Below are 25,503 nucleotides of genomic sequence, written 5' to 3'. Positions count from 1 at the left end.
AGGGAAACGTAAGGATAATACAACAGGCTCAGAGAGCATGTTGTCTTGGCATAGGCATAGCGATGAGGACCACGCCCACTTGCAAGGAACGGAAGAGGTTTCCGTTCGGATGCCTGACACGACACTAGAGGTCGAGTGCACGGCATTCCTGCCAGCGGCGCATTCTTAGAATGAGTGGTATTGCCATCTAGAAGCTTATGCTACAGGGATGGATCAAAACAAAACGACTGGTGTGGCCTGGGGATCCACACTGAGAACCCTGGGGCTGAGATCTGTTTCCGACTTCCAAACCATAATTGGGTCCTCCTGGCGGAGAACCGGGCGATCACGAAATGAGTGATGTGGGACGTTAAGGTTAGTTAAAGTTGGAATAATCCGCATTATTTGGTGCCGGGCCATAGCTGAGTAAGGGGGAATAAAACAGCAGAAGATTTGGCAGAGAAAGCTAGAGGATTAATCCGAAGCCTTTCGGGTCGAGCAAGTCCGGGATAAGGTCGTGGTCGACGAGGGCGCATAAAACACTGTGGAACAGCGAAACAATCGAAAGGACGGCGAAAATCCTATGGGGAGATCCGGATTGTGAGAAGACAAGGCTTTTACTTAGGGGAAGTAAGGAGATCAGTATAGCTTCGGTGTTATGATGGGATACCAGGGACGTAGCCAGGGGGTTACAGTGCACACATCAATTTCAGATTTGTGCTTTGCAACCTACTCTAGTTATTTTTCTGTCAACCAACACGCAGGGGATGTCCACTATGAATGAATGAAGATGGAAAAAGGATGTAGTGCTTATTGACATTTGTCTTGAATCTTTGGATGTCAATGTGGGTGGGAAAATATTAGCCTAAAGTCAATTCCACATACGAACGGTTCGGGCGAAATAAAACCTCTCTATAATGCATTGTGCGGTCCGCTGGCCAATCAATTACAAACGGGTGTGAGTTTCTGGAGTGTCTAGCATCCCTGTCATACATTCTTACATCAGGAATAAGAAGACGAATATCATGCGAACACACACCATGAAAGAACCGATAGAACAGCGCCAAACAACCCACATTGCGACGATGATGAAGGGAGGCAATATTGTTGGACACTCCACTGTACCCAATCAACGCCATCTCTCTCCTCTGTACACGGTCCAGCAGCTCCAGGGATGATTTTGAAGCTCCAGCCCATACATGTGAGTTTTACTCCATTTTCGGCCTTATGAAAATTGCCACCAAATCCTGGTAGAGTGTATCGTCCATAACCCGCCTCTTGTTCTCAATCTCTCGAAGATTCGGCCTATGGTTAAATGAGTACGAATGACAGAGAGTTTATGTTATCCGCAAATGAGTAGATTTGATTCGATGTCTGACCCAACAGATCGTTGATGAAAATAAGAAAAAGAGAAGGAGAAAGAACAGAGCCCTGGGGTACACTTGCGGTCAATTTATGTTAATTGGATGAGAACCCATCTATAACGACTCGAATACTGCGATCTATGAGAAAGCTCGAAATAAATCGAACGAAGCCATTACCGACACCAAATGCGACAAGTTTTGATAGTAGTGCACCGTGCCAGATGGTATGTAAAGTACCATGATCCATTTGACAGCGTCCGCTGATAATATTTCTTCGTGAAAATGAAATCGCGATACGGATAGCCGGTCAAATGTTTCTAGCAATAACACACTTTTGCTAACTTTTAAATGTTTTTCGAACCGAACACTGATTTTGGTAATAAAATTCAATGATTTGCAAGCGTTGCTCGTTAGTAAGTCTATTCATGATGAAATGTCAAAGCATACTGAGCATCTTTCTCTTTGACACCATGTCTGAAATCCCACGTGATCTGTCAAATACTAATGCATGAAAATCCTAACCTCAAAAAAATCACCCTTTATTTTTGAAGACAAAATTTTAATGAAATTTTTTTAAAGACCGAATTGAAATTTTACTTTTTCAAAAGAATTTTTTTTTGATATTGTTTTAAACAACAATTTATTAAAAATTTCTTTAAGCCAAAATCTTCATCCGATTTTTTCCAAGAAATTTTAACAAAAATATTTCTAAGGCAAAAATATTTCTAAGATGTTTCACAAAAATATTTCGAAGACCAGTTTTTTCGCTACTTTTTATTTTAGTTTTTTCATCTTATGGTTGAATACCTTGCTTCTTTTTAGAATAGAAAGCAAAATAATAGGTGTTTTAAAAGGTAAGGCAAAATGTGGTGTGTTACAAATGCATGGGGCAGGCTACGGAGATGAGATCGTGATCCAATGTTCTTCTCAAGGACGCATGCTTTGACGAAAATAAAATTTAAAACGTAAATAAACTTGACGAAGAGAGAAAAAAGTTTACAACTGCATAACGTAGAAGCCTCCTTGTATTTCTAATCTTTAGTTAGATCAACCACCTTTCCTTTATTTATCTCCAATGAATTAAGAAAACTTTAGGACTTATAAAGACATTTTTTCGGCAGTGCTTATCACCTCCTGTGTAAGTATGTGTGCCATACAACCTACTCTAATTGGATTGGTATGTAGAGCACCATGATCCGCTTGACGAATCCAGCTGAAGTTTCATGGCGAATCAGAAATCGCTACACCATAGCCATTCAAATGCTTTTTAAACAACATCATGCACATTGCCTTATTTATGAGAGTTTTTTGCTGTAATATTCTTTGAATAAAAAGCATTACACAAAATGGTCTATAGCTGGACAATATCCTGCAATGGTATCTCAATAGGATTTGAAGACCAAAGAAAGACAGCCCACATGGACATGGACCGATATGGCCCATTTACAATACCAAACGAACTACACTAATAAGAAGTATTTGTGCAAAATTTCAAGCGGCTAGCTTAACTCCTTCGGAAGTTAGCGTGCTTTCAACAGACAGACGGACGGACATAAAACATAGATCGACATAAAATGTCGCGACGATCAGGAATATATATACTTTATGGGGTCTCAGACGAATATTTCGAGTAGTTACAAACAGAATGACGAAATTAGTATGCCCCCCATCCTATGGTGGAGGGTATAACTAGGAAAAAAACACTTTGTGAAAATTTCAGCCATATCGGATAATAATTGAGCCTTCTAGATGCTCAAGAAGCTCAGGATACGAGATCGGTTTATATGGCAGCTAAATCAGGTTATGAACAGATTTGAACCATACATAGCACGGTTGCTGAAAGTCATAGCAAGAAACCTAAAAAAAAATTTTCAGCCAAATCGGATAAGAATTGTGCGTCTTGAGGCTCAAGAAGTGAAGATCCAAGATATCAAAACATGGACCAATATGGCCCATTTACAATCCCTACTGACCTACACTAATAAGAAGTGTTAATGAAATTTCAAAATCAATTTAGAATTTCAAGACAGTCAAGAATATTGTACTTTGAAGGGTCTGAGATCAATATTTCGATGTGTTACAAACGGAATGACGAGATTAGTATATCCTTCCTTCGCTCAGTGTTGCCAAATCGAAAAATCTTGGAAACAATTCTGGAACTTTAAACGGATAGAGATATGGACGGAACTAAGCATAGTCAATGTTGAGGTGTTTTCTAATAAGGATGCAAAATTTGGGGCCCTAGCAGGTCCAGAGGCTAATCCATGGGAATTGAAAGTTGGTCACCTCGAGCAGTCAGTTGTGGACCGACCGGCTTGAATCCTACAAAATCTATTCTGAAATCTCCAGTATATTTTTAACGGTTTATGAGTTATCGGACTTACAACAAATACTTTTTTGAAAACTTTGGTCAAGGTATCCTTGGTATTTGTGAAATTGTGGAATCATTTGTGAACCGAACGAAGTTTTTTTACATCGATGGAAAGGTTAAAAAATTTGTCTGTTCCCATTAAAAGTTTTTTGCTTCAGAATCTAAAATAAAACAAGTAAAAGCGTGCTAAGTTCGGCCGGGCCGAATCTTATATACCCTCCACCATGGATCGCATTTGTCGAGTTCTTTTCCCGGCATCTCTTCTTAGGCAAAAAAGGATATAAGAAAAGAGTTGCTCTGCTATTAAAACGATATCAAGATATGGTCCGGTCCGGACCATTGGGGCTCACAAAGTAAAATAGAGAGAACGATTTATATGGGATCTGTATCGGGCTATAGATCGATTCAGACCATAATAAACACGTTTGTTGATGGTCATGAGAGGATCCATCGTACAAAATTTCAGGCATATCGGATAATAATTGCGACCTCTAGGGGTCAAGAAGTCAAGATCCCAGATCGGTTTATATGGCAGCTGTATCAGGTTATAAACCGATTTGAACCTTATTTGACACAGTTGTTGAAAGTAAAAATAAAATACGTCATGCAAAATTTTAGCCAAATCGGATAGGAATTGCGCCCTCTAGAAGCTCAAGAAGTCAAATCCCCAGATCTGTTTATATGACAGCTATATCAGGTTATGGGCCGATTTCAATTATACTTGGCACAGTTGTTGGATATCATAGCGAAATACTTCGTGCAAAAATTCATTCGAATCGGATAAGAATTGTGCCCTCTAGAAGCTCAAGAAGTCAAGACCAAAGATCGGTTTATATGGCAGATATACCAGGTTATGGACCGATTTGAACCATACTGGGCACAGTTGTTGGGTATCGAAACAAAACAAGTCGTGCGAAATTCCATTCTAATCGGATAAGAATTGCGCACTCTAGAGGTTTAAGAAGTCAAGACCCAAGATCGGTTTATATGGCAGCTATATCAGGTTATAAACCGATTTGAACCATACTTGGCACAGGTGTTGTATATCATAGCAAAACACGTCGTGCAAAATTTCATTCCAATCGGATAAGAATTGCGCACTCTAGAGGCTCAAGAAGTCAAGACCCAAGATCGGTTTATATGGCAGCTATATCAGGTTATAAACCGATTTGAACCATACTTGGCACAGTTGTTGGATATCATAACGAAATACTTCGTGCAAAAATTCATTCAAATCGGATAAGAATTGTGCCCTCTAGAGGCTCAAGAAGTCAAGACCCAAGATCGGTTTATATGGCAGATATACCAGGTTATGGACCGATTTCAACCATACTGGGAACAGTTGTTGGGTATCGAAACAAAACAAGTCGTGCAAAATTTCATTCTGATCGGACAAGAATTGCGCACGCTAGAGGCTCAAGAAGTCAAGACCCAAGATCGGTTTATATGGCAACTATATCAGGTTATGGACCGATTTGAACTATATTTGGCACAGTTGTTGGATATCATAGCAAAACACGTCGTGCAAAATTTCATTCCAATCGGATAAGAATTGCGCACTCTAGAGGCTCAAGAAGTCAAGACCCAAGATCGGTTTATATGGCAGCTATATCAAAACATGGACCGATATGGCCCATTTACAATACCAACCGACCTACACTAATAAGAAGTATTTGTGCAAAAATTCAAGCGGCTAGCTTTACTCCTTCGGAAGTTAGCGTGCTTTCGACAGACAGACGGACGGACGGACGGACGGACAGACGGACAGACGGACGGACATGGCTAGATCGACATAAAATGTCACGACGATCAAGAATATATATACTTTATGGGGTCTCAGACGAATATTTCGAGTAGTTACAAACAGAATGACGAAATTAGTATACCCCCCATCTTATGGTGGAGGGTATAAAAAAAGCAAGTAAGAGCGTGCTATGTTGGGCCGGGCCGAATCTTATATACCCTCCACCATTGACCGCATTTGTCGAGTTCTATGCGCGGTATCTTTTTTTAGACAAACATAGAATATTGAATCAGAACTGTTATGCTATTGGAGCTATATCAAGTTATAGTCTGATTCGGACCATAAATGAATGCTGAACATTGTAATATTTCAGTACATTCGGATAAGAATTGCACTTTGTAGGGTCTCAAAAAGCAAAATCGGGAGATAGGTTTATATGGGAGCTGTATCAAGCTTTTGATGGATTCAGACCATATTAGACACGTATGTTGAAGAATCGGATGAGAATTGCGCCCTCTAGAGGTTCAAGAAGTCAAGATCCCGGATTGGGTTATATGGCAGCTAAATTCGATTCTATACCGATTTACGCCATACTTAGCACAGTTATTGGAAGTCATAACAAAACACTTCATGCAAAATTTCAGCCAAATCGGATGAGAATTGCGCGCTCTAATGGCTCAAGTAGTCAAGATCCAAGATCGGTTTATATGACAGCCATACCAGATTATGAACCGATTTGAATCATACTAAGCACAGTTGTTAAAAGTGATACCAAAACTCTACGTGCAAAATTTCAGTTAAATCGGATGAGCTATATCAAAAGATGGACCGATTAAAGCCATACTTTGTGTAGTTGTTGAAAGTGCCACCAGAACACTACGTGCAAAATTTAAATAAAATCGGACGAGAATTGCGCCCTCTAGAGGCTGAAGAAGTCAAGACCCAAGATCGGTTTATATGGCAGCTATATCAGGTTATGGACCGATGTTAACCATACATAGCGTAGTTGTTGGAAGTGATACTAACACTACGTACAAAATTTCAATAAAATCGGATAAGAATTGGGCCCTCTAGAGGCTTAAGAAGTCAAGACCCAAGATCGGTTTATATGGCAGCTATATCAAAACGTGGACCGATTTGGCCCATTTACAATACCAACCGACCTACACTAATAAAAACTATTTGTGCAAAATTTCAAGCGGATTGCTTTACTTATTCGAAAGTTAGCGTGCTTTCGACAGACAGACGGACGGACACGGCTAGATCGATTTAAAATGACAAGACGATCAAGAATATATATACTTTATGTGGTCTTAGACGCATATTTCGAGGTGTTACAAACAGAATGACGAAATTAGTATACCCACATCCTATGGTGGAGGTTTTTTTGCAAAAAATATTACATGATTATTTCCTTCGAAACTTTTTGTTCCTCCACTAGGTGTTATTTTGTTTTTTATGTTTTAAAAAAGACAAAATGTAGAAGCGAATAATGCTGTAAAAAATTTGACTAATCAATACATATGGTAACTCCGTCCCAAAATTTAAAATTTTTAGGCAAACATTTTTTCTCCTCAAATTTCTCAAATCGCAAATCACCAATTCCCAAGTTCGTAACATGTTGAAGTAGCCTCACATGTCGACTAACTAGATGCTAAAGATCTTTACATCCTAGCCATTTGTACCTTATTTTGGCCATTTCAAACGCTCATAATAATATATTGGTACATTTCTTATTTTTATTATTATCGCCACAAACTGGGATTCCTCCAGTTTGTGACGATGTAGGCTAGTATTGGGGCAGATACTGACTAATTGCCTTCCGGGATCAACGCTCAATTGAAATGTATCGTTGCACCCTAAAAGATTGGTGAAATCTGGCCAGGCACAGCACTTGATTTAGTCAAGAAGGAAGATATTTCTTCTAGACCAATGGCGCACGCTTTAGGATTTCCTCAGATCCTGAATCCATACTTGGAAAACTAAGGGAATGTAGTCCCAATCTGTCAACCACCGACAGGAAGATTGGATAAGACTGATGATGACCGGAGACATGCAGTATCCAGCTGTCTCGCAGATATCACCAAGTCTGAAGGATTTGTTTCCTACAGTTTCAACTTGTTGAAGGTCTAAAGAAGCGGGGGATTTGGGGAATCAGGAGACGTCTAGGCAGTTTTTGCTGAACACTTGCCTGAGGAACTATTGTCCACATCGCTAAGGTCTGGCGGATTGCGGGAGATTGAAAATCCCCCTTCCACGATCGAAACAGGCGGGGAAGGCATCGGAACGGGACCCGACAAGTCCTGTGCGGGTGGGTTATTGAGTTGGACTGATAAATCTTCGCTCCAGTGGCACTAAAAGTCCTCCTGATGGCAGGAGATTTGACGTGTTTCTTATCCAGGAACCATTGGTGTGTGGAGGAATGGTTCGTGCACTAAAAATTCCGGGATTTAAACTACTCAAGGGTACGGGGAATGGAAGACACATAGTCTGTATTCTTGCAAATAGTAGTCCAAATGTTTTTCTAAGTCTCATTACTGGCTGGCTTTCCTATATATGGCACACGATTGGTTGGCGCCGCTTCTGCTGGAAAAAGAGCCTCAGGCAAGAGTTACTAGATATTACCTTTGTATTGGAGGATATAACGCAAGAACATGCGACTGTGAAGTGTTGGATAACCACAGCTTCTCTGATCATTGCATTAAATTCAGCCTTGGCGAAGTGGTCCCTCGGCTAAACAGAAGAAAGGCGGATTGGGATAGCTTTCGGCACAAATTCTGTACGTCTATCTCTTCTGGACCGGAAAAGGAAGTGACAACTGCGCAGGATATAGACGTAATGGTCAAGCGGATAACGAAGGCCCTGAATGACTCGCTTGAGTCAGCATATTCTAGTGCCAAGCGAAGGGTGAAACAGCGACCGCCATGGTGGATCCCAGAGCTGGTTGGTCTAAGGAAGGACTGCAGAAAACTCTTCAATAGGGCAAAAGCCACAAGAGCACCACACGATTGGGACATCAATAAGGCTGAGTCCTCTTGGGTAAGGAAGATTCCGTCCTCGAACAATGTTTAGTGAGTGGACAATGTCTAGTGAGGAAACACTAGCACAACTCGTTGATACACATTTCCGGGGAAACTCTCCAGCGAACAACGTGGCGCCAGATGAGGTTGGTATGCATTTGTCGGATGTTATAAGGGAAATTATGTCTGAGTCGAAAATCCTTTGGGTGATAAGTAGTTTCGACTCCTTTAAGTCGCCAGACCCTGATGATGTATCACCGGTTGAATTACAAGCTGTCTCTGATAGACTGGTTCCTTGGATAAGGAAGATATACTCGTGTCAAATATACCTCTGGGATAGAGAGACACAAAATTTATTTTCATTCCAAAAGCAGAAAAACCTTACCACACGAAGGCGAATTATAATCGTTCTATTAGTCTGTCATCCTCTATGAGAGGTTTATAGAAATATATCTTGAGACAAAGATCCTTGGAGATCGCCTGTCTCAGCAGCAGCACGCATTTAGTAAAGGCAAATCTACCGGAGGCAACCTTATCGCAGAGGTTAGCATGTCCGCCTATGACGCTGAATGCATGGGTTCGAATCCTGGTGAGACCATCAGAAAAAAATTTTTCAGCGGTGCTTTTCCCCTTTTTTGCCATGTAAAACTTCTCTCCAAAGAGGTGTCGTACTGTGGCACGCCGTTCGGACTCGGCTATAAAAAGGAGGCCGCTTATCATTGAGCTTAAAAACTTGAATCGAACTGCACTCATAGATATGTGAGAAGTTTGCCCCTGTTCCTTAGTGGAATGTTTAATGGGCAAAATTTGCATTTGCAATCCACCGAAACAGCCCTTCACGACCTAGTGGTCTACATAGTGGTTTTTCTTGCTACTGCAATGACATTGTAGGTGCTTTCAATAATGTAAAACCGACGTCAATCATGAAGGAGTTCGAGTTTCTAGGCATCAATTCTACCATAAGACAGTTTATTAATAACTAACTTACTAAAAGATGCATTACGGCAGGCTTGGGATCTGTGGATCTTAAAAGATGGGTCATCAGAGGAACACATCAAGGAGGTGAACTGTCTCCTCTACTTTGGAATATAGACTTATAAAATAAGCTATTGTCTCTGGAAGGTGGTCGCGTATGCTGGAGATGTGGCAATTGCGGTTTGGGGAAGTTTTCCAGCACACTAAGAGATATACTTCAGGAAGCTCTACGTGCAACAGCGAAGTGGGCTACCGAACGTGGTCTAGGTATAAATCCGTACAAGACAGAAGTGGTTCTTTTCAGCAGGAGATACAGGTTGCATACAATGGAACCTGTCTCCTTGGAAGGAGAGAATGTTCCATTTTACAGAAAATACCAAAGTGTTTTGCTGGACAGGAAATTTAACTTCAAATCCAACATTTTGGAAAAGGCTAGAAAGGCAACTCTTGCCCTATAAACCTGCAAGAGAGCCATTGGCAAAATTTGGAGGTTTAGACCGCGTGTCATGCATTGGGTATATACTGCAATTGTCAGACCTATGGTGTTGTGGTCTGGTGGACGGCGGTTCATAAGTCCACCTACTGCTCAATACTTAACCGGATCCAAAGGATGGCTTGTTTGTGCATCACAGCCGCACTGAGGACGACACCATCTGATGCACTGAACTTAATGCTACACCTCATGCCTCTGGACATTGCGTCTACCCAAATTGCAACGACCACTGCCGTGAGGTTAAGGGAGCTTTTTAATTGATCATGTGGCGGCTACGGACACTATGTTATCCGATGTTCGAGGCAGAGTGGATTACACCCTACCTGAGCAGCTTTTCGATAAAAAGTACTGTACCGCTATTCCTGATAGATCCGGTTGGAACTACGATATTTCTGGTAACAGAAGTTACATAGACTTCTATACGGGTAGTTCTAAACTAAACGACCAGGTGGGCTTTGAGGTGTACTCTAAAGATCCAGAACTGGTCATACCGAAAAGATTACCCGACCACTGCAGTGTGTATCAAGCGGAGATCCTTGAAATTAAGGAAGTGGTGGGATGGGCAAGATATAATGTCACTACGACGACTGACATAAATATAAAGTTCACCTCTTCTGGGTGATTACACGCTTTTCATGTTTTCACTCACTTTCCCTCTTATTTTGTGTTCACATGTTTACCCTAGAACCCACAAAATCGCTGTCATTCTGTTTTCCAGCCAGACGCTTTTTCGTCAAGTCGTTGCCAAGTATACCGCCATTAGTGGCCAACCACCAGCAAGCACACATCTCCCAGTCAAAAAAAAAAAAAAAAATACATTTGGAAAAATCATAAACTCGTGGCGACGCCTTCTGAGCCCATATGCGACATACCCGCAACACATTCCAAGGAACATAAAGTGGGTGTGGGCAAACGCCTCAGTCCGCGGTTTTTATGGATTGGAAAAACACATCCATTCAAGCCAGTAGACTCATTTCTATTAGTATCCCCGTCTGTTACCGCCCCACGCAACAAACTAAATTAGTTTCGTTAAGGAAAATGTATGAAAACAATCGTTACAAAATATGCTGATTGTTGTGTAAAGTATATTTCAAATATTTTAAAAAGTCTGAAAAGTGAAGTTACATATTTAAAGGATCAGGTATAGCATATTCAATTCCCCACAAACTAAAAAATTTTATATTATACTTGTTCTAATAATGTGGTGGACTTCATACTGGCATTCCATCAAAATCAATGCCATGAGCTTCAGTAAAAATTTGCTAAAAAATCGTTTTGTATGTCACAGATTACAATTTAGGATGTAATTTTCCCTTCTAGGGGTATTTCAAAACATAAATTTATTTTTTTTAACTGGTTATAAGGAAAATTGTTCGGGAAATTTCCATTCCCGCTTTGAGTATATGAACTAATTGCAAAAATTTGTGTACTAATTTTGTCTAAATTTTTTACTACATAACGCGGTACTCTTTTTTTCAGTGTAATGCCTATTTACTTGTTTTGTCAATAATGATTGAATTCTCGAAAATCCCCACCCACCAATCCCAACATATCGTATTGGATTTCCCGACTTTTTGGTTTGAACGGTGCGATTTCATTGGTGGCACTGGCCAGTATTAGAATTGTCGGAAACTGACTGACTCAGAACGGTAAGTTATGCGCCCGCTACGTATGCAAATTAACTTACAACATAACAAATCGGTTTTTGAATTTAGTCAAACGACTTATATTTCGGACGATGGTTCGATCGATCGATAGATGACTGTGTCGAAATGCCCAAAACGAGTTGCACGAACAACACGTTTATTGTTGCTGCTGGTCAGGTAGGTCATTTATCACATTGTCTTAATGTCTTCTTTATAGAGGCGACAACGACAAAATGAAGTTGACTGGCCATTTCGTAAATGGAAGTTTGGCCCATGACTTTTTTTTTTTTTGGTAATAAAACGGCCTTAAGCTCACTGATGTGGGAGCTGGCTAGCGTTTTGCTTGTACTCATGTATATGGGAAACATGAAATTTACTGCTTTGCGGTTAAGGAAGCATCGAGTGATGAGCGTAGATGTGTCACACAGCTTGTGCGGTTTGATTGTGTCTATTTTTAGGTATTTCCAAGACATGATGTGATTCGAAGATAAAAATAAAATTAAGCGTATTTTCCATTTGAATAAATAACTCATAAACGCACTTTTTACTTACGTTGGGTAGTTGTCTATGTGCTCGCAATAGGTTTTGCCCGGCCGTGCACATGAAGGCGTTTGACCTGGTGGTGCCGGTAGAAATCGACATGGTGGTGCACCGTATAGTCCACAGGGAGGTGGCGAGTGTGCAAAGCTGCAGATTATAAATGTTGTATAAACTAATATCTGAAAACACAAGAAGGGTAGAAACATTAACAAAAAACAAGTAAAAGCGTGCTAAGTTCGGCCGGACCGAATCTTATATACCCTCCACCATGGATCGCATTTCTCGAGTTCTTTTCCCGGCATCTCTTCTTAGGCAAAAAAGGATATAAGAAAAGAGTTTCTCTGCTATTAAAACGATATCAAGATATTGTCCGGTTCGGACCACAATTATATTATATGTTGGAGACCTGTGTAAAATTTCTGCCAATTCGTATAAGAATTGCGCCCATTGGGGCTCACGAAGTAAAATAGAGAGAACGATTTATATGGGATCTGTATCGGGCTATAGACTGATTCAAACCATAATAAACACGTTTGTTGATGGTCATGAGAGGATCCATCGTACAAAATTTCAGGCATATCGGATAATAATTGCGACCTCTAGGGGTCAAGAAGTCAAGATCCCAGATCGGTTTATATGGCAGCTATATCAGGTTATTAACCGATTTGAACCTTATTTGACACAGTTGTTGAAAGTAAAAATAAAATACGTCATGCAAAATTTTAGCCAAATCGGATAGGAATTACGCCCTCTAGAAGCTCAAGAAGTCAAATCCCCAGATCTGTTTATATGACAGCTATATCAAGTTATGGACCGATTTCAACCATACTTGGCACAGTTGTTGGATATCATAACGAAATACTTCGTGCAAAAATTAATTCTGATCGGATAAGAATTGCGCACGCTAGAGGCTCAAGAAGTCAAGACCCAAGATCGGTTTATATGGCAGCTATATCAGGCTATGGACCGATTTGAACTATACTTGGCACAGTTGTTGGATATCATAGCAAAATACGTCGTGCAAAATTTCATTCCAATCGGATAAGAATTGCGAACTCTAGAGGCTCAAGAAGTCAAGACCCAAGATCGGTTTATATGGCAGCTATATCAGGTTATGGACCGATTTGAACCATACTTGGCACAGTTGTTGGATATAACAACAAAACACGTCGTGCAAAATTTCATTCCAATCGGATAAGAATTGCGCACTCTAGAGGCTCAAGAAGTCAAGACCCAAGATCGGTTTATATGGCAGCTATATCAGGTTATGGACCGATTTGAACCATACCCGGCACAGTTGTTGGATATCATAACAAAACACGTCGTACAAAAAATTCCATTCCAATCGAATAAGAATTGCGCCCTCTAGAGGCTCAAGAAGTCAAGACCCAAGATCGGTTTATATGGCAGCTATATAAGGTTATGGACCGATTTGAACCATACTTGGCACAGTTGTTGGATATCATAACAAAACACGTCGTGCGAAATTCCATTCTAATCGGATAAGAATTGCGCCCTCTAGAGGCTCAAGAAGTCAAGACCCAAGATCGGTTTATATGGCAGCTATATCAGGTTATAGACCGATTTGAACCATACTTGGCACAGTTGTTGGATATAACAACAAAACACGTCGTGCAAAATTTCATTCCAATCAGATAAGAATTGCGCACTCTAGAGGCTCAAGAAGTCAAGACCCAAGATCGGTTTATATGGCAGCTATATCAGGTTATGGACCGATTTGAACCATACCCGGCACAGTTGTTGGATATCATAGCAAAACACGTCGTGCAAAATTTAATTCTGATCGGATAAGAATTGCGCACTCTAGAGGCTCAAGAAGTCGAGACCCAAGATCGGTTTATATGGCAGCTATATCAGGTTATGGACCGATTTGAACTATACTTGGCACAGTTGTTGGATATTATAGCAAAACACGTCGTGCAAAATTTTATTCCAATCGGATAAGAATTGCGCACTCTAGAGGCTCAAGAAGTCAAGACCCTAGATCGGTTTATATGGCAGCTATATCAAAACATGGACCGATATGGCCCATTTACAATACCAACTGACCTACAGTAGTAAGAAGTATTTGTGCAAAATTTCAAGCGGCTAGCTTTACTCCTTCGGAAGTTAGCGTGCTTTCGACAGACAGACGGACGGACGGACAGACGGACGGACATGGCTAGATCGACATAAAATGTCACGACGATCAAGAATATATATACTTTATGGGGTCTCAGACGAATATTTCGAGTAGTTACAAACAGAATGACGAAATTAGTATACCCCCCATCTTATGGTGGAGGGTATAATTATTAGCTAAAGATCGAAAAAGAGAGAGAATATGGTCCTGTAAAAAGGGTACAGCAAAGACCAAAGTTTTTCTTTAAGCTTCTAGTGTGCCTTTCAAATGGTCAGCATTTCGCATGATGTATTTGTATTTTTTTGCTTCTTCGTAATAAAAATTTTAATTAAAATTTTTGTCTTTTGCATTCATATACTAATAGCCAATCCGTTTTTTGCACCAAGAAATATTGTTCTGCAATCCTATAGAGTATATATGTAAGTTTGTATATTCTTTATAGTTTTGATCTTAATCTTACTTGATATGTATAGACATCTTTGTCCGTCCGTCTGCGAAGCTATGCGCTTGGAATTATGCATCATACTGTTGTAATTATTACTGTACACCAACAAATTATTTATAAAACTACATACATTTGCTTTCTGTAAACTTATTGTCATATTCATTCCATATTTAACTTCAATAAAGACAAGACTGAATTCTTTGTATCAATAGGTTATGGGCCCAGACTCATAACTTGAAATTGCTAAAAGATAAAAGAGATTCGCGTTTGGTTATTCCAGTTATCCTGTGTGTCAGAGTAACGAGATTTTGCTGCTAGCTGGTTTGCTGCGTATTGACAAAAATTTATTTTCGGAATAATGTTTGTCTAAGGATTTGGTAAATTGAAGAAAACATGGCCACGTACAATGGTCGAATTCCGCTGTTGAACGGGAATAATTTTGCAACATGGAAGACGCAGATGGAAGCGATATTGCACAAAAACAGATTATTGAACATCACTTCGGGAATAGAAAAATCTCCAGAAAGCAAGAGTCTGACATCGACTGCAACGAATGATGAAAAGATAGAATTTGAAAGAAAAGTCCAAAATTTCAAGGAGAGAGACATGGATGCAAGGGCTGAAATTTTGCTGAGCTTGGAACCGAACATTGTGAACATGGTAAGGAACATCAAAACATCGAAAGAAATGTGGAGCTATTTGCAAGATACATTTGACCGCAAATCAACAAGAAAGAAAATCGAATGTTATAGAAAACTTTTGAATTTCAAAATGTCAGATAACCAAAATGTGTCAGAATTCATAATAGAATTTGACATTTGTGTATCTTCAATTATTGAAATGGGTGTCGAACTTGATGAAGATTTGCTGGCGGTTGTTTTGGTTGATGAGTTACCAGAAAAGTTTTCGGCGATTAAAGCTGCAGTGGATACAGCGAATGAATTTCCAAAAATTTCCGTTTTGAAATCAAGGCTGCTTGAAATCGGAGATAAGGATGAAACAAATCAAGATTCTGCAATGAAGGTAAATCATTATGGCAAAAAGAAGCAGTATGGATCCTCTAGCAATAAAAGAAATGGAGAAGAAGGTATGTTCAAGAATGTTATTAAATGTTATCGTTGTAAGAAAAAGGGACATAAGGCCAAAGACTGTAGAACAAATTTATCCGTTGAGAAGCCATCAAATGAACGATTTGAAGAAGATGCAAATAATTTTGGAGCCACAGAAAACGTTTTTTCTGCAATATCTTGTCACGATTGGATAATAGATAGCGGGGCATCCTCTCACATGTGCAATCAAGAATCGTTATTTGTCAAAATTGACTTAAGTTATAGAGGGACAGTCAAGTTAGCAGATGATACGGAGATTGATATAAAGGGCAAAGGGAAAGTCGGAATTTCCGTCACAGTTAATGGTCGTAGTAAATCAATTTACTTAGAAAATGCACTATTTGTCCCGGAATTGAAACATAGTCTTATATCAACAAGTAAAGCAACTGACTTAGGCTGTGAAATAAGGATGAAAGGCTCGAAAGCGATAATTTGCAGAAATGAGAATATTTTGGCAGAAGGTTATAAGCGAAATAACATTTATGTAGTTCGCATGAGTAGCGAGGTAACCAAATCAGTGCAAGCATCCGGAGAAAAAGACTTTAAATTATGGCATGGGCGTTTTGGACATTTAAATGCTAAAGATTTAATTAAATTGTCGTCTTATGAAATGGTCGTCGGGTTGCCAAATATAAGGAATGCGAATATAGACTGTACAACTTGCATTCGTGGTAAACAAAGTAGAACTCCTTTTCCACATAAGAACGAAAAATCATCAACAAAAATTTTGCAGTTAGTTCATACAGATCTCTGTGGTCCCATGAAATGTGAGTCGTTGGGTGGAAGTTACTATTTTCCAACGTTTATTGATGATTTTTCACGTAAAACGTATGTTTATTTTTTGAAACGTAAGGATCAATATTTGGAAAAGTTTAAAGAATTCAAATTGATGGCTGAAAATGAAACTAGCAAGAAAATTAAGACATTGCGTAGTGACAATGCTAAAGAATTGGTAAGCACTGAGTTCTCAAAGTTTTTGAAGGATAATGGGATAAAAAGGCAACTTTCTGCTGAACATACGCCGCAACAAAACGGAGTTGCAGAACGCATGAATCGGACTTTAGTGGAAATGGGTCGATGCTACATGCTAGAAGCAAATCTTCCAGTTAGTTTATGGGCAGAAATGATAAGTGCTGCTGTTTTTATTAGAAATAGATGTCCTACGAATTTAAATAATACAAAAACACCTGAAGAATTGTGGTCAGGAGCAAAACCGAGTGTGAAGCATTTGCGACAGATTGGATGCAAAGTATATGCGCTTAATAAGAAAAATAAGTCTAAATTTGATGCCAGAAGCGCTGAATATACACTAGTCGGATATTCAAATGAGTCAAAGGCTTATAGATTGTGGAAACCCGGAACAAAAACTGTCATAAAGAGTAGAGACGTTAGATTTATTGAGGACGAATTGTATAAACCCCAAGACAACACAGATGTTCAAATGTTTTACGAACTTCAATGTGCGAAACCCAACAATGTAGAAGCAAGAACATCGGATGACGTTGGTAATTCGGAAATTCAGGACAATACCATTAATGAATCCGGAAGAGGGCAAAATAATGAGATGTTGGATTGTGAAGATGATTTTGTTGACTCTATAAGTGGTTTAGAAGCAGAAAATGCTGTTGGATTACCAAATATCTCTGTGCAACCCACTGTACAGGGTGAGTCAATTAGAGAAAGGCTGAGAGCCTGGGCTTTTAGAAATAAAAATGAATCTTCCAACAATGTATCTGAAAATTTAATGGACCCCAAGTCAGTACATGAAGCGGTGACTTCGAATGAAGCAGAACAATGGTATAAAGCAATGCAAGACGAATATTCGTCGTTAATGAAAGATAATACTTGGTATTTAACCGATTTACCAGAAGGGCGAACACCAGTGGGATGTAAATGGGTGTTTAAATCAAAAATTAAACCGGACGGAACAATACAGAAAAGAAAGGCCAGATTAGTAGCAAAGGGATACACCCAAGTACCTGGTTTGGACTACATGGATACTTATGCTCCTGTTGTAAGGCAAACATCGTTGGGGCTACTTTACGCTTTAGCTGTTGAATATGACCTTCATCTCCGACAACTTGATGTGTCCACAGCTTTTTTTAAATGGGAAGTTAGATGAAGAGATATACATGGAACAACCCGAAATGTTTGTACAGGAGGCAAGTCGTAATAAAGTATGTAGACTTCAAAAATCTATATACGGGCTAAAGCAATCCGGAAGACAGTGGTTCAAATGCATAGATGCTGTAATCAAAACTTTTGGGCTTAACCAATCGAAATATGACCAGTGTATATACTATATACATAAAAATAACACAATTATGATTGTTGCATTGTACGTAGATGACATAGTCATTGCGAGTAATAGTATGGAATATACGAACGAGTTTGTCCAGGCGTTACAATCGAATTTTGAAATTCGCGATTTAGGTATCCCTAAACATTGTATTAGTCTTGAGGTTGATGTGAAACCTAAGGAGGTGTCTATATCACAGTCGGGATACATAAAACAACTTGTGAAAAAGTATGGTTTGGAAAATTGCAAACCGGTACGAATACCAATGGCTGCTAACATTAAACTGGAGAGCGAACCCATTTTTGAAAAAGAGGCAGACAAAGTGGACGAGAAAGCATATCAGGAATTGATTGGATATTTGCTTTACATATCCCTTCACAGTAGGCCAGATATAGCATGTGCTGTTAGCATGTTATCACAATTTTCCAAAAATCCACGGAAGCAACATTTAAACGCTGCTTTTCAAGTACTAAAATATCTCAGTACCACAAGCAACGCAGTTATAACGTACAAAAAGACCTCAAAACCTATTATCGGATTTTGTGATGCCAGTTGGGCTCAAGACGTGAATAATCGAAAATCTCAATCTGGATTTTGTTTTATGTTGGCAAATAGTGTAGTATCTTGCTCTAACAGAATCCGCAAAAGAAGCATCATATTTAAACTATATCCTTGAAGAACTAGGATTTTCAAAAGAAGAACCGATCACTATATACACAGATTCTCAAAGTGCACAACAAATGGCTAAGTTTGGAGCTCATCATTCAAGAACCAAACACATTCATTATAAATTCCATTTCATAAAGGATATTGTTGAACGAGGACTTGTTGAACTACAATATTTATCAACAGACAAAATGGTGGCCGATTTTTTCACGAAACCTGTGCCAAAGCCTAAACATTATTTTTGTTCAAACAATATTGGCATTAACTTTAATAGTTACGAATTTAATTTTTTAAAATGTTTGAAATGATTGTAGTTATAAAATCAATTATGTTGAGGAGGCATGTTGTAATTATTACTGTACACCAACAAATTATTTATAAAACTACATACATTTGCTTTCTGTAAACTTATTGTCATATTCATTCCATATTTAACTTCAATAAAGACAAGACTGAATTCTTTGTATCAATACATACCTATTAATGATATAGATCGTTTAAGTTCTTGAGTCGTTAAAACTAAAAATTTTTTCAATTCGACAGAAATCAGTTGCGTTAAGAATGTGTATGTCTTCTAATACCCATGCGAAAAATTCATTGATCGATATAGTCCCATATAAATTGATATCCCGATTTTATTTCTTTAGGCCCCAGGCGACTATGTTTTTTTTTTTCATCCGACTTGGTACATCCATATTTTAACCGATTTAGATCATTTGCAATCCACAATTACAAACATTAATATTTCTTAATTTTTTTTAAACCTGTTTGCCAGTTAGGGAAATATCATTAATTTTTATAATTTTTATACCCTCCACGATAAGATGGGGGGTATACTAATTTCGTCATTCAGTTTGTAACTACTCGAAATATTCGTCTGAGACCCCATAAAGTATATATATTCTTGATCGTCGCGACATTTTATGTCGATCTAGCCATGTCCGTCCGTCCGTCTGTCTGTCGAAAGCACGCTAACTTCCGAAGGAGAAAAGCTAGCCGCTTGAAATTTTGCACAAATACTTCTTATTAGTGTAAGTCGGTTGGTATTGTAAATGGGCCATATCAGTCCATGTTTTGATATAGCTGCCATATAAACCGATCTTGGGTCTTGACTTCTTGAGCCTCTAGAGTGCGCAATTCTTCTCCGATTGGAATGAAATTTTGCACGTGTTTTGTTATGATATCCAATAACTGTGCCAAGTATGGTTCAAATCGGTCCATAACCTGATATAGCTGTCATATAAACCGATCTTGGGTCTTGACTTCTTGAGCCACTGGAGTGCGCAATTCCTTTCCGATTGGAGTGAAATTTTGCAGGACATGTTTTGCTGTCATATAAATAGATCTGGGGACTTGACTTCTTGAGCTTCTAGAGGGCGCAATTCCTATCCGATTTGGCTGAAATTTTTCATGAAGTATTTTGTTCTTACTTTCGACAATTGTGTCAAATAAGGTTCAAATCGACTCATAACCTGATAAATCTGTCATATAAACCGATCTGTGATCTTGACTTGAGCCTCTAGAGGTCGCAATTATTATCCGATTTGCCTGAAATTTTGTACTACGGATCCTTTCATGACCATCAATATACGTGTTTATTATGATCTGAATCGGTCTATAGCCCGATACAGCTCCCATTTAATCGATCTCTCTTTTTTGCTTCTTGTGGCCCAAAAGGGCGAAATTCTTATTCGAATTGGCTGACATTTTACACAGGTCTCCAGCATGTAATTTAATTGTAGTCCAAACCGGACCATATCTTGATATCGCTATAATAGTAGAGCAAATCTTTTCTTATATCCTGTTTTGCCTAAGAAGAGATGCCGGAAAAAGAACTCGACAAATGCGATCCATGGTGGAGAGTATGTAAGATTCGGCCCGGCCTAACTTAGCATGCTTTTACTTGTTGTTTCTTTTTCTTTCAAGATGAGCTCAATTATTGGATACGTTATTTTTTTTTTTTTTTTTGCAAATGGAAAAGGATGGCAACACATACCAACCACTATGGGTCGCGTTTCGTAATTTGGTTTAGGATTACTCATCAGCTCATCAAGTTTTCTTAGCAAGCGATTGCGAAAGATGGTGTTGTGTTTTGGTCTTACAATTACAACAACATTGTTCTGAAACAAGTCGAAGATGGTGCCAAAAGCTTTTGGAAAGTTGTGCTTATTTAACTTATACCAATGAAAATACTACAAAATCTAGTTATATTTGCAAATAAAAGCTGCATTCGTTTCTTTTTAAATAGTTTTGTGTTTCATTATTTATTTATTTTGAAGGGGTGGGTTTTGGTTGAAATTACAACGACATATATGAATTTGAGAACGGTCCACATACTCACATTTGTGTGTAACATTCACGTAAGCTGTTGATAAATTGATTGGTGCTATATTAATTTTTATATGTAAATGGCAACATTTTGGCCAAAGAAACGCAAAAAAAAACTTCGCCTTTCACGTTTTCAAATCCCGGCGAGAACATTAGAAAACATTTTCAGCGGTGGTTATCCCCTGCTACCTTATGTACTCGGCCGGAAAAAACGGTCTGCGGTAAGACGAACTTGGCAATAAAAAGGAGGTCTCTTATCATTAAGCGTAAACTTGGACAGAACTCATTGATATGAGAGAAATCTCCCACCATGTTTATGAGCAAAACCGTAAAAGTTCTTGTAAGTTGAAAAATTTGCTTATAAATTTCTCTTTAGTGAACAAGAGATCTCTTTTATTTTAATTAAGGCTGTCCGATTACAGTTTTTAGCCCAAAGATAAGCGACCTCGTTTTTGTAACTGATTCCAAATATTGTGTCGCTGAGCGAAACCAAAATGTACAGAAGTTTAACATGACTTGTCTCACCGCTGAAAAATTTTTCTGGTTGAAACTCATGCATTCGGCGCCATAAGCGGACATGCATCCCTACCAAAGGCCCAAAAATACCAATTTTGTTTATTATGCGATCGAAAACATTTAAGCGAAATAAAAAAAAAAAAACAAAAAACTCAAATGATGTTTTTATCTGCTATTCTATGGCATAAAATGGACATTGGAGGGAAAAAAGAGAAAACCCATAGAATGTACTTTACCTGTTGCTTATAAGCGTTAAACATACATTCGAAAAAAGGACAAAGGCATTATAAAACATATTTTTATCTAATTAGGATTTTTTCCTGTAATTCCTAAATGATTCGTTGCCAAGCTCTCCTGCATATGAAATTCGCAAGACATTAAAACACAAGACATGATGCCTTCATACTTTTCTCAGTGACTACCGGATATTATCAGTTTCTCTATTTTAAATGTGGTGATTGGACGATTGAGGAGGAGGCCACCGTAGCGCAGAGGTTAGCATGTCCGCCTATGACGCTGAACGCCCGGGTTCGAATCCTGGTGAATTCAGCGGTGGTTTTCCCCTCCTTATGCTGACAACATTTTTGGGGTACTATGCAATGTAAAACTTCTCTTCAAAGAGGTGTCACACTGCGGCACGCCGTTCGGACTCGGCTATAAAAAGGAGACCCCTTATCATTGAGCTTAAATCTTGAAACGGACTGCACTTATTGATATGTGAGAAGTTTGCCCCTGTTCTTTAGTGGGATGTTCGTGGGCAAAACTTGTTTGTATTTGTTGATTCGACGATTGAACAATGTATTTTTGCGCATTATATGCAGCTTAGCGGCATGACAGATATATCTTGTCACGCAAATCACACTATTATTATGCGCGAATCGGTGCGACTCTGTCAACAGTTGAGCATGGTGGTGGTTCAACAATGGTTTGGGGTTGTTTGGCGGCATTAGGAGTTGGATATATAGTTTTTATTGATGGAAAAATGGACGGAAGGGTATTATAACTTAGTGAATTTGTGATTCGATTCAGCTATGTCCGTCTCTCTGCCTGTCTGTCCATGTTAATTTGTGTATAAAGTACAGGTATCAATTTTCATCCGATCGTCCTCAAATTTGGCACAAGCTTTTTTTTGGACCTAGAGACGAAGCATATTGAAATTGGAAAAAAATTGATTCTGATTTGGATATAGCTCCCATATAGATATGCTCGTCCGATTTGGACTAAAATTGCAATTATATAGACATTTTTAAATCGATTTTCATGACATTTTGCACGAAGATTTCCCTTATAAGTCTCAATACTTTAGATAATTTCATAGAAATCGGCTCAGATTTGGATATAGCTCCCATATATATACGTTCCTTCGATTTAGAAATTGCTAAAATTGCAATTAAATCGTTGTTTGTAAACCGATTCTTACGAAATTTTGCACGACGAGTTCTTTTATAAGTCTCAACATTATTGGTGAATTTCATAGAAATCGGTTCAGATTTAGATATAGCTCCCATATATATGTTCCTCCGATTTGGACTAGTATTGAAATAATTTGGTCATTTGTTATCCGATTCACACGAAAATTGGCACAAAGCATTCCCTTATGACTCCCGGTATAGCTATTGAATTTAGTAAAAATCTGTTTAGATTTAGATCCCGCATATATTTTCGTCTGATTTTGAAGAATACTCAATAATTTTGTTATTTGTTAAAAGGCCTTCACAACTCTCTAATGACTGATGAATTTAATAGCAATTTGTTTAGTTTTAAATAAAGCTCCCATATATATATATATATATATATATATATATATATATATATATATATATATATATATATATATATATATATATATGTATGTATCTTCCCATATTCACTTACAAGGCCTTTGGTAACCCATTTATTAATCTTCTCAAAAATCAGATTTAAGCAAATTTTATTGGGTTGCCCAAAAAGTAATTGTCGGTAATATAGTCGGCGTTGACAAATTTTTTAACGGCTTGTGACTCTGTAATTTCATTCTTTCTTCTGTCAGTTATCAGCTGTTACTTTTAGCTTGCTTTAGAAAAAAAGTGCGCGAATTTTTGTTTACATTTGTTTGTTTGGCGTCAATTTTAATATGGGTACCACATGTATTGAAAGAAATTCATTTAACAAACCGAATCAACGCTTGTGATATGCACCTTAAACGCAATGAATTCGATCCGTTTTTAAAACGAATCATAACTGGAGATGGAAAATGGATTGTTTACAACAACGTTAGTCGAAAACGATCATGGTCCAAGCATGGTGAACCAGCTCAAACCACTTCAAAAGCTGATATCCACCAAAAGAAGGTTATGCTGTCTGTTTGGTGGGATTGGAAGGGTGTGGTATATTTTGAGCTGCTTCCAAGGAACCAAACGATTAATTCGGATGTTTACGGTCAACAATTGGACAAATTGAATACAGCCATCAAGGAGAAGCGACCAGAATTGATCAAACGTAAAGGTGTCATATTCCACCAGGACAACGCTAGACCGCACACATCTTTGGTCACTCGCCAAAAACTGAGTGAGCTTGGCTGGGAATTTTTGATGCACCCCCATATAGCCCTGTGTTTATTTCGATCTTTGCAGAACTCCTTAAATGGTAAAACTTTCGGCAATGATGGGGCTATAAAATCGCACTTGGTTCAGTTTTTTGCAGATAAAGGCCAGAAGTTCTATGAACGTGGAATACTAAATTTGCCAGGAAGATGGCAAAAGGTTATCGAACAAAATGGCAAATATATATTTGATTAAAGTTCATTCTAAGTTTTATTAAAAATGCATTTACTTTCTTTTAAAAAATCAGCAATTACTTTTTGGGCAACCCAATAAATCAAGTAATCCTTAGAAATGATACAATCTAGATATTTTTTAATTTTTTTTGCATAGTTTGCTTCATTATATACCTCACCCCGAAAAAAATATTTTTACAAAAAAAAAAAAAAAAATCAAAAATATTTGCAGAAAACAGAAAAATGAATACGTATGTGAGTCACTGTATATGATGTTGTGGTATGTTGTACGGCGCTTTAGAAGTCCACCTACTGTTCAATACTCAACCAGATCCAAAGGATGGCTTGTTTGTGCATCACAGCTGCACCATCTGATGCACTAAAATGAATGCTACACCTAATGCCTCTGGACATTTTGCCGAGACATATTGCTGCGACCACTGCTATGGGAACTTTCTCGTTTGTCATGTGACGGCTATGGACACTGAGTTATTCTTGATACAATGTCCGATATTCCAGGGTATGTGGATTACAAATTGCCTGAGCCGCTTTTCGATAAAAAGTACTGTACCACTTTTCCTGGTGGAATAGGCTTGATCTACCATATCCCTAGTAATAGCAGCTACATACACTCCTATACGGATGGTTACAAACTAGACGACCAGGTGGGCTTTGGCATGTACTCTCAAGATTTTGGACTGCTAATATCGATCATTACTTTAAGATTAAATAATATCAGAAACGGCAAAGAGTGGTGGGCATTAACTAAGGAAATAAATAACCAAGAATTCCAAATATGTACACAAATATCTGCCGAAAATTTTTCGAATACTTCCAAGTATTTTTGAATCTGGATCAGAAATCATCTAGTATCCTTTATGCGCCATTATTCAAAACTGACAGTTTGTTTGACGGGGACAGTGCCAGAAATAAAGTCAATGTTACAAACAGTTAAGTTGAATAAGGCACCAGGAGAAGACACTGTGCCATATGAAATTTTCATCAACTCTACGGAAAATTTTCTTCAACAACTCACCATCAAATACAATAAGATTTATGAAATTCATCAGGCGTTTACACGAACTGTCATATTTCCTTTACACAAAAAAG

The 25,503-nt window shown here is 38.4% G+C and overlaps 1 protein-coding gene across 4 annotated transcripts in view; it reads right to left on the bottom strand.

Moving 5' to 3' along the window:
- Nucleotides 1–25,503, bottom strand: part of LOC106094435 (protein spaetzle 5) — a 216,147-nt gene that overhangs the window by 68,101 nt on the left and 122,543 nt on the right. For 3 of the 4 annotated variants that reach the window (XM_059360803.1, XM_059360805.1, XM_059360804.1), the window contains one exon: nt 12,145–12,311. In XM_059360803.1, the coding sequence (XP_059216786.1) occupies nt 12,145–12,311 (167 nt within the window). Of the gene's footprint in view, nt 1–12,133; nt 12,312–25,503 lie in introns of all 4 variants that reach the window. The other variant, XM_059360806.1, reaches the window with a different exon arrangement.

Source organism: Stomoxys calcitrans, chromosome 1 (assembly GCF_963082655.1).
Source record: "Stomoxys calcitrans chromosome 1, idStoCalc2.1, whole genome shotgun sequence".
NCBI classification, from domain to species: domain Eukaryota; kingdom Metazoa; phylum Arthropoda; class Insecta; order Diptera; family Muscidae; genus Stomoxys; species Stomoxys calcitrans.
This window is presented reverse-complemented; position numbering and strand designations above follow the sequence as displayed.